The sequence below is a fragment of the Coregonus lavaretus genome (assembly GCF_964263955.1).
Source record: "Coregonus lavaretus genome assembly, chromosome: 12".
Lineage (NCBI taxonomy): Eukaryota > Metazoa > Chordata > Actinopteri > Salmoniformes > Salmonidae > Coregonus > Coregonus lavaretus.
Genome location: NC_139999.1, coordinates 32,501,436 through 32,512,442, shown reverse-complemented (window position 1 = coordinate 32,512,442; position 11,007 = coordinate 32,501,436). Strand labels below are relative to the sequence as shown.

General features: G+C 44.1%; 1 protein-coding gene across 1 annotated transcript; it reads left to right on the top strand.

Annotated features, from left to right (window-relative positions):
• Window positions 1-8,860: 8,860 nt before the first annotated feature.
• On the top strand, window positions 8,861-10,558 carry LOC311138583 (G-protein coupled receptor 22-like; the record flags this gene model as incomplete). The annotated part of the gene is made up of 1 exon (XM_084173332.1): window positions 8,861-10,558. The coding sequence occupies one exon, from the start codon at window positions 8,861-8,863 to the stop codon at window positions 10,556-10,558; it is 1,698 nt and encodes a 565-aa protein (XP_084029458.1).
• Between the last annotated feature and the right edge of the window lie 449 nt (window positions 10,559-11,007).

Here is an 11,007-nt window from a genome sequence, read left to right as displayed (position 1 = left end):
TGTCCGGGTAGCCATGATTAGCTGTTCAGGAGTCTTATGGCTTGGGGGTAGAAGCTGTTGAGAATCCTTTTGGACCTAGACTTGGCGCTCCGGTACCGCTTGCCGTGCGGTAGCAGAGAGAACAGTCTATGGCTAGGGTGGCTGGAGTCTTTCACAATTTTGAGGGCCTTCCTCTGACACCGCCCGGTATAGAGGTCCTGGATGGCAGGAAGCTTGGCCCCAGTGATGTACTGGGCCATACGCACTACCCTCTGTAGTGCCTTGCGGTCGGAGGCCGAGCAGTTGCCATACCAGGTGGTGATGCAACCAGAGTGTATGTAAACTTCTGACCCACTGGGAATGTGATGAAAGAAATAAAAGCTGAAATATATCATTCTCTCTACTATTATTCTGACATTTAATATTCTTAAAATAAAGTGGTGATCCTAACTGACCTAAGACAGGGAACTTTTACTAGGATTAAATGTCAGGAATTGTGAAAAACTGAGTTTAAATGTATTTGGCTAAGGTGTATGTAAACTTCCGACTTCAACTGTAGGTATTCCGTGCAGCTCCAAAAAATAATAGATATTGAGAGAATTTGAAAAATGTCTCTTCCTCTCATTTGGGTTGCCAACCCCTGGTTTAGAAGATAATAATAATAATAATAACTTTATTTGTATAGTGCTTTTCAATACAGTAACCAGTGGTGTAAAAATACTTTAAAGTACTACTTAAGTCGTTTTTTGGGGTGTCTGTACTTTACTATTTTTGAAAACTTGTACATTTACATTTTAGTCATTTAGCAGACGCTCTTATCCAGAGCAATTAGGGTTAAGTGCCTTGCTCAAGGGCACATCTACAGATTTTTCACCTAGTCGGCTCAGGGATTAGAACCAGCGACCTTTCGATTACTGGCACAACGCTCTTACCCACTAAGCTACCTGCCGCCCCTTCACTACATTCCTAAAGAAAAGAATGTACTTTTAACTCCCTGACACCCAAAAGTACTCGTTACATTTTTAATGCTTAGCAGGACAGGAAAGTGGTCCAATTCACACACTTATCAAGAGAACATCCCTGGACATCTCTACTGCCTCTGATCTGGCAGACTCACTAAACACAAATGCTTTGTTTGTAAATTATGCCTGTGTGTTGGAGTGTGTCCCTGTCTGTCCATAAATAATAAAAAACACATTGTGCCATCTGGTTTGCTTAATATAAGGAATTTGAAATTATTTATACTTTTACTTTTACTTTTGATACTTCAGTATATTTTAGCAATTACATTTACTTTTGATACTTAATTATATTTAAAACCAAATACTTAAAGACTTTTACTGAAGTAGTATGTTACTAGGTGACTTTCACTTTTACTTGAGTCATTTTATATAATGGTATCTTTACTTTTACTCAAGTATGATAATTGGGTACTTTTTCCACCACTGCAAGTAACAAGGTGCTTCACATTATAAAATAATAAACTAAAAGTACAAAAAATAAAGAGAGCTAATTAAAATCATATACACTCAACAAAAATATAAACGCAACATGTAAAGTGTTGGTCCCATGTTTAATAAGCTGGGGAAAAAAATCCCTGAAATGTTCCATACGCACAAATAGTTGATTTCTTTATATCCCTGTTAGTGAGCATTTCTCCTTTGCCAAGATAATCCATCCACCTGACAGGTGTGGTATATCAAGAAACTGATTAAACGGCACGATCATTACACAGGTGCACCTTGTGCCAGGGACAATAAAATACCACTTTTAAATGTGCCACAAATGTCAAAAGTTTTGAGGTAGTGCGCAATTGGCATGCTGATTGCAGAAATGTCCACCAGAGCTGTTGCCAGAGAATTGAATGTTCATTTCTCTACCATAAGCTACAGCCAACATCGTTTTAGAGAATTTGGCAGTACGTCCAACCGGCCTCACAACCGTAGACCATGTGCAACCACGCCAGCCCAGGACCTCCACATTTGGCTTCTTCATAGGTGGGTCCTGGGCGGGGTGCTGAGGAGTATTTCTGTCTGTAATAAAGCCCTTTTGTGGGGAAAAACTCATTCTGATTGGCTGGGCCTGGCTGCCAAGTAGGTGGGCCTATGCCCTCCCTGGCCCACCTATGGCTGCACCCCTGCACAGTCATGTGAAATCCATAGATTAGGGCATAATTAATTTATTTTAATTGACAGATTTCCTTATATGAACTGTAACTCAGGCAAATCTATGAAATTGTTGCATGTTGCGTTTATATTTTTGTTCAGTATATAAAGTCATACATTAAATTCAATTTTCTAAAAGTGTCTTCAGCAGGGATGTAAAAAGAGGCACTGAATCTGCAAGCCTGATCTCCTCTAGGGACCCTAATGGCAAATGTCCGGTCTCCTTTCGTTTTCAACCTAGACATTGGCTGCGTCCTGGCTCATAGGGAGATAAAATATCTGAGATATAGGATGGGGCTAAACCAAGCATAGCTTTAAACGTGATTAATACAATTATTTTATGTGTTCTAAAAGTGACTGGTAGCCAAAATTGGTGTGATATTGTTACGTTTCCTGGTGCCTGTTAAAAGCCGAGCTGCAGCGTTTTGGACAAACTGTAGACAATGGAGTGATTCTAACTGAGACAGGTTTACAAAGAGTTACTGTAATCTAGGTGTGCGGAAATAGGTGCGGGCCCAATACAACAACCTCTGATTTTTTATCATTGAGCTGGAGAAAATTGTCAGACATCCAACATTTTATATCAGCAAGACACTTGTGAAGGGTAGCTAAGCTAGCTTGGTCACTTGGTCTGATTGGTAAAGAGCTGCGTGTCATCCGCATAGCAGTGAAACTGAATGTTATGATTGCAGATGATGTCACCAAGGTCAACAAGGATGTTACGATAAATAGTGTAAAATGTGTCACTGAGATCCAAAAGAACAAGAATAGAGCATTCACCATCATCCGCAGTCAACAGAAGGTCATTACTGACTTTCAATAAAGCAGTTTCCGTGCTGTGAAGTGAGTGGAAGCCCGACTGGAATTTGTCAAATAAGCTGATTCATACTCAAATGAGCCACCAATTGCTTGAAAACAACTTATTTCTAAAATCTTGGATAAAAAAGGAAGCTTAGAAATGGGTCTATAATTATTCAGTGAGGAGGGGAATAGATTGGTATTTTTAAGGAGAGGTTGAACCAGAGCAGTTTTAAAGTAGACTGGAATGGAGCCAGAGGTCAGGGAACTAGGTGTTCATGTGAGCAACAGTATGCAGGTTTCTATTGACCCAAGTTTATTCAACAAAAGCAATGTCGCAAAAAAAAAGTGTGACGTGTAATGGAAACGGCAGATATGGGAGACATTTTCTAAAGATCGATAAAAAATTTATCTGTCTGACAGGATTTTACTTTTCTCTAACTTTCTTTACTGCAACAAATGTTGATGGAAACTGTGTTTTTCAGATAAATGATGATTGCCGAATACTTTTGAAGGTACACGGAGCACGTGATGCCATCACGTAACTATAAGCTCCACTCCACATTTAATTCTAAATGCCTACTGCTTGCAAAATCTATTTTTCAACTATAAAAATAATGTTTCTTTGCAGGACATACGTTGGCAGATGAGAATTATTAGAATAAAATATGGTAAATATTAGTCAGTTATTGCATTCTATCCATGCTGGCTTTCACATGCTTCCTGAGACATGAAACAGATAGGTGAGAGGGCATACAGGCTGTTGCCTCTTTATTAATGCGCAATTAGCCTAAATGGGTATTGGAAACACTTCAACCACTACATTTTTATTCGACACTGTAGGTTTTAGAGATAATTTCTTTTTTTTTGGGTGTGACGTCATTACATCAAGCTGTTTTTATTGACACAAGATAGTTTAATGGAAACACACCCTAGCAGGCAATTGTCTCGTCTGTTGTCATGCAAACTTTCTAGAAGCAAAAGGAAGCAGACGGTCTCAGAGTAGTAGCCTCAAGTGCCTCCTGTCCAGAAATGCTGGTATGGGGCCTAATATTTTCTATATTTTCTGTAATGAATTGTACAACTGTTGACAGAGATCAGGGGATGCGAACATGTCACTGTTAAGGGGGGCAAAAACAACACGCTCAATTGTCAAACAGAATTTTCTAGTTAATAATTAGGTAATTTCTCATCAGATCCTTCATTTCTTATAGACTACTTCAAGTTTGCAGGCCTTCCATTTACATTCAGCTTTTCTAAGTTCAATTTTTAAAGCACGAGTGTGGTCATTGAGACACTGGCAGACAATTTATTATTGGTTTTAACTGGTGCCACTGAGTATGCAAAACGTATCATACTGTGACACTTTCTGTATTTTGATATGTCTATATCTTGAAAACTTGATTGCTGACATGCAAAACATTTTGGGACTGTATCCATAGTGAACTAATGAAACAAATACTAAAAGAAAAAAGTGTTTGGGTGGATTTTTCCTTTAATATAGAATTATGTAGTAAACTGTAGTATACTGTAGGATACTATACTACACACTGTAGTATCCCTCAATGATGTGTAGTACTTACTATATAATTGTTTAGTATACTGTAGAATACTACAGTATTATCCACACAAAAAAAACACTGTAGTAAACACTACAGTCCTCAACAACACTACCATTTTTTAGCTATAGTAAATACTACAGTATTTATTAAGCATATACCTTGCCCATTCCCCTCCACCATATCCCAATTTGTGCCACCCATAAGTGAGAAACCTACAGTGGGGAGAACAAGTATTTGATACACTGCCGATTTTGCAGGTTTTCCTACTTACAAAGCATGTAGAGGTCTGTAATTTCTATCATAGGTACACTTCAACTGTGAGAGACGGAATCTAAAACAAAAATCCAGAAAATCACATTGTATGATTTTAAAGTAATTAATTTGCATTTTATTGCATGACATAAGTATTTGATACATCAGAAAAGCAGAACTTAATATTTGGTACAGAAACCTTTGTTTGCAATTACAGAGATCATACATTTCCTGTAGGTCTTGACCAGGTTTGCACACACTGCAGCAGGGATTTTGGCCCACTCCTCCATACAGACCTTCTCCAGATCCTTCAGGTTTCGGGGCTGTCGCTGGGCAATACGGACTTTCAGCTCCCTCCAAAGATTTTCTATTGGGTTCAGGTCTGGAGACTGGCTAGGCCACTCCAGGACCTTGAGATGCTTCTTACGGAGCCACTCCTTAGTTGCCCTGGCTGTGTGTTTCGGGTCGTTGTCATGATGGAAGACCCAGCCACGACACATCTTCAATGCTCTTACTGAGGGAAGGAGGTTGTTGGCCAAGATCTCGCGATACACGGCCCCATCCATCCTCCCCTCAATACGGTGCAGTCGTCCTGTCCCCTTTGCAGAAAAGCATCCCCAAAGAATGATGTTTCCACCTCCATGCTTCACGGTTGGGATGGTGTTCTTGGGGTTGTACTCATCCTTCTTCTTCCTCCAAACACAGCGAGTGAAGTTTAGACCAAAAAGCTCTATTTTTGTCTCATCAGACCACATGACCTTCTCCCATTCCTCCTCTGGATCATCCAGATGGTCATTGGCAAACTTCAGACGGGCCTGGACATGCGCTGGCTTGAGCAGGGGGACCTTGCGTGCGCTGCAGGATTTTAATCCATGACGGCGTAGTGTGTTACTAATGGTTTTCTTTGAGACTGTGGTCCCAGCTCTCTTCAGGTCATTGACCAGGTCCTGCCGTGTAGTTCTGGGCTGATCCCTCACCTTCCTCATGATCATTGATGCCCCACGAGGTGAGATCTTGCATGGAGCCCCAGACCGAGGTTGATTGACCGTCATCTTGAATTTCTTCCATTTTCTAATAATTGCGCCAACAGTTGTTGCCTTCTCACCAAGCTGCTTGCCTATTGTCCTGTAGCCCATCCCAGCCTTGTGCAGGTCTACAATTTTATCCCTGATGTCCTTACACAGCTCTCTGGTCTTGGCCATTGTGGAGAGGTTGGAGTCTGTTTGATTGAGTGTGTGGACAGGTGTCTTTTATACAGGTAACGAGTTCAAACAGGTGCAGTTAATACAGGTAATGAGTGGAGAACAGGATGGCTTCTTAAAGAAAAACTAACAGGTCTGTGAGAGCCGGAATTCTTACTGGTTGGTAGGTGATCAAATACTTATGTCATGCAATAAAATGCAAATTAATTACTTAAAAATCATACAATGTGATTTTCTGGATCTTTGTTTTAGATTCCATCTCTCACAGTTGAAGTGTACCTATGATCAAAATTACAGACCTCTACATGCTTTGTAAGTAGGAAAACCTGCAAAATCGGCAGTGTATCAAATACTTGTTCTCCCCACTGTACATGCTAAATCTAGATCATATATTGTGTTCCCTACCTATTCCAAAAATGGAGCAGAAGCACTGTACTATCCGTTGAGACCTGAGTTCTTCCTACCTGCTTACAGGTTATGTAAAATGTGCTATTTAAAAATGATCCAGTAGGTTTCCTCACGGAGAAAGCTTCCACTTCTATGTCAAAGATAATAAAACAAAAACACTACAGTCTGCAAAAACTCTACAGTATACTACAATACGCAAAAACACTACAGTAATTACTATAGTATATACTACAGTTTTCTTTTACTATAATATTTATAATATATTTAACTGTAAATACTCAGTGTTAGAAAAAGTACCCAATTGTTATAATTGAGTACAAGTAAATATACCTTAATAGAAAATGACACAAGTATAGGTGAAAGTCACCCAGTAAAATTATTAGTAGTTGTTTTTTTGTTGTTGTAATTTTGTTGTAATTTTTGTTGTTGGATCGAACCCCAGGCTGTAGTGACGCCGCAACACTGTGATGCAGTGCCTTAGACCGCTGCACCACTCGGGCGGCCCACCCAGTAAAATTCTACTTGAGTAAAAGTTTAAAAGTATCTGGTTTTAAATATACAGTACTTAAGTATCAAAAGTAATAGTAAATGCTAAAATATACTTAAGTATCAAAAGTAAATGCTATAAATAATTTAAAATTCCTTATATTAAGCAAACCAGAAGGCACGATTTTCAAGTTTGTTTTATTTACGGATAGCCATTAGCACACACCAACACTCAGACATAATTTACAAACAAAGCATTAGTGTTTAGTGAGTCCTTCAGATCAGAGGCAGTAGAGATGAACACGTGTTCTCTTGATAAGTGTGTGAATTAGAGTACTTTTGGGTGTTAGGGAAAATTTATGGGAGTAAAAAGTATACATTTTATTTAAGACTGTAGTGGAGTAAAAGTAAACTTTGTGAAAAAATAGTATACTATTTATACCATAGTATAGAAATAGAAGGTTCAGGAGACATTATCTATAGGAGGCATGCAGGAGAGAGGAATAACAATACAACACTGAAGTGCCCTAAGTGAGTTCTGTATTGTCATTTTATCTGACCAGAATGAATTTAGCCCTCGATTAAGTGTGTGTTCTGATGCAGTTTGAACATGAAAAGGTCCACCCAGTCCACCAGAGAATTTGTGCTATTTCAAGCTGAGCAGTTAGTTTAACCAATTCAACTTGGTTACATGAGGTTCTGAGGGAGGGAGGGAGGAAAGAGATGGAGGGAGGTAGGGAAGAGATGGAGGGAGGGAGGGAGGGAGGGAAGAGATGGAGGGGAGGGAGGGAGGGAGGTAGGGAAGAGATGGAAGGGAGGGGGGAGGGGGGGGGGGGAGGGAGGGATGCTGCTGGTTCTTGTTTATGTGCCACTGTCTGTGGCTCATTGACCCATTCGTCTTCATTACGACACGCCCCTCTGAAAACTATTAACTGTCGCCCTGTACACTCTCTAACGCACCCCAACAAGGAACGCTGAAACCTGCTCATCAACATGGCAAACCTCTCCTCTCGTTAGCTATCCACGGTTGATATTAAGCAATGAAAGCGTGGGATTTAACAGAGATTTGGAGGGTGTTTGTTTTGTAAAAAGGGTTAATTGTGTTTCACCTTCTCATCTGTGGGCAGAGAAAGACTGGCTGGACTCATATGTAGATTGATCATCACCGATATCATTGGAACAGTGCTTGAATGTGTCTCCTATCTGGAGATGTATTTATGAGATTTTTTTGGAGAAAATATGACTTTTCCATAACATACGCATGTTATCTGACCTAGTTAATGGAGGGTGTATGTTGTGTAAGGATGAACCACCCACCCACTCACTCAGAATGTGAGCAGTGAGAAATGCAGCTCCTCCTTACTGGTTCAGGGATACAGCCAGGCTGCAGAATACAGGAGGTAAGGAGTTCTGTAGGCCAATATCTCCCCATTGGCTTGTTAAAAAGCTGTGGGGGCTGTTTGTGGCACTTCCATCTGCTCACCTCTAACTGCACGGCACTCACTCACACACACACACACACACACACACACACACACCTACCACACTCCGTGCCATCCTCAGAGAGGGAAAAGTACTCCCACCACTCTCTACCCCCCAGAACTATTTCCACTGCCTCCATGATACATGTTGTTGTCTCAGCTCTGATTATACATCATACCTCTAGTCTAGTCTATACAGTCAGTTATCTGCCAAGAAAACAGATCAAACTGATCACACTGTTTCTGTCGTCTCTCCTCATAGCTCCACCCTATTTCATGAAAAAAAAATTTTTTTGTCACATATTTGTTGTTAGAGGCTTCAGAGGAGCTCTAGGTCCTATAGCTATACGGTGATAGATACTAGCTGAGCTATTCACCCTCCTCTCCCTCTCTCTCCACAGAACTTCAGAGAGCTGCAGACCTGTCAATTACCCTCATCAGCGTCCAGTCAAAGCCAGGAGAAAAGGAGAGGGCGGGGCATGGACTGGCGTGGCCGTTGCTATGCATGAGCGAATGCCACGGTGTCCATGGAGACCAAGGGCTTTACTGACCTCCTGGAGACCAGCGATGGGCAGGGGTCGGGGCTTCTGGAGAAAGGGGACGTGCCGGGGACTGAGGAGGGCTGGAGCATCCCCTTACCCCTGGGCTTCCAGGTATCCCTCACCACCGTGCTGATGCTGGAGCTGGTGCTCGGCTTCAGCAGCAACCTGACCGTGCTGGTGCTCTACTGCGCCCAGTCCAACCTGGTCGACTCAGTCAGCAACATGGTCACGGTCAGCTTGCACGTGCTGGACATCATGGTGTGTGTGCTGTGTCTGCCGCTGACCGTGGCGATCATTCTGCTCCCAGTGGACGGTAGTGGCGGGGGCAGCCTGGCTACGCTGTGCTGCTTCCATGAGGCCTGCGTCACCTTCACCAGTGTGGCCACGGCCATCAATGTGCTGGTCATTAGTCTGGACCGCTACGACATCTCTGTCCGTCCGGCCACGCGGCTGCTGACCCCTCGACGTGCTGCGCTCCTCCTGGCTGCCGTCTGGGCCGTATCACTGGCTGTCTTCTTCCTGCCCTTCCTGGAGGGGGACTTCTTCTCAACGGGGTCCGACGTGGAGGACAGAGAGGTTGGAGGAGGGTGGGAGATGGACATGGGGGATCTGATCCCTGAGTCTGATTCTGAAGACCCTACTGGGCTGACCCCCACTGGGCAAAACCACACTGGGCTGACCCTCACCCCCTCCACCCCCTACTACTCCCACCCCCTGCCGCCATTGTGGCAGAACCGTACGCTGCTATGTGTGGGCGGACAGGGCTACCACACGGGCCTGGCCATGAACTACCACCTCCTGCTGCAGGTGCCCTGCTTCTTCATCGCCGTGGTCGTCATGCTGTTCACATACTCCCGCATCCTACAGGCCCTCAACATCCGCATCGGCACCCACATCAAGAGGGGCCCACGGGCCTCCAATAAGGACTTAGGCTGCAGGATCCGCAGGCGGAGACGAAGGAGGAAGGGGCTGAGTCTGGCCACAGAGGGGGGAGGTTCCTCCAGCCAGAACCAGCACCTCACCCACCCGCCCCTCATCCCATCCCCCAGCTCCCTCCCGCCCCTCTCCTCCATGCCCCTGGTCACCTCTGACAGCGGGGCCACGGGGGTCACCAACACCGCCGCCACCACCCCCAGCGCCACCACTCCAGCAACCTGTGCCCCCCAGGCCCCAACCCCCACTGACATCATCTCCCTTCCGCCGGCGGCAGAGCGCCCAGGCGTCCAGGCTTCTGTGTCGGCTATCATCGCCCTGAGGAGGGCTGTGAGGCGCCATCGGGACCGGCGGGAGCGCCAGCGGAGAGTCTTCAAAATGTCCCTGATCATCATCTCCTCTTTCCTGGGCTGCTGGGCTCCTCTGTCCATGGTGAACGTGTTGATACTATGTCTGGGCCCCAGTGATGGCCTGGTACGCGTGAGGCTCTGCTTCCTGGCCATGGCATACGGCACCACCATCTTCCACCCGCTGCTCTACGCCTTCACCAGGCAGAAGCTACGTAAAGCGCTGAAGACCCATGTCAAGAAGAGGGTGGTGTCCCTGCTGCAGGTGGACACGGCGCCCAACGGGGGAACTGTTATTCACAACTCCTGGGTGGAGGGGGGTGGACAGAGGAAGGGACGCAAGCCCCGACTGGAGGGCAGTGACGCCACCAGTAACTGTCTAACAGTGGCTGTGAGAGAATGAGAGGGCGTGTAGCTGTGTGTGTGCGTGCGTGCGTGAGTATGCATGTGTATGTGATAGTTGACAAAGGTCACAAGACATCATCAGCACCTCCCTCCATCCAGATGTGATGATGGCAGGTGGGCCCAGAGCTCTAATTAACATCAGACCTGCTCTGTGATCTATGTACACAGCTCATCATTAGTCCCCCAGGCAACCACAAGATGTCCTCTCCTTCTCCATGGCAATTCCAAGCTACAAAGCAATATGTGACATCACCTGCGTTGTCGCAACCTTAGTTACTGTATATATACATCCCTGTATAGGTACAGAGCAAAAATATCCACACACATTTATCAACCTGTTGTCATTCACGGAACAAGTAAGCACACAATATCTACCTGCACACATCTCAATGAGAGTCAATATCCAGTGACAGTTTATCATTTGATTAGTCATACATTAAAGGAGAA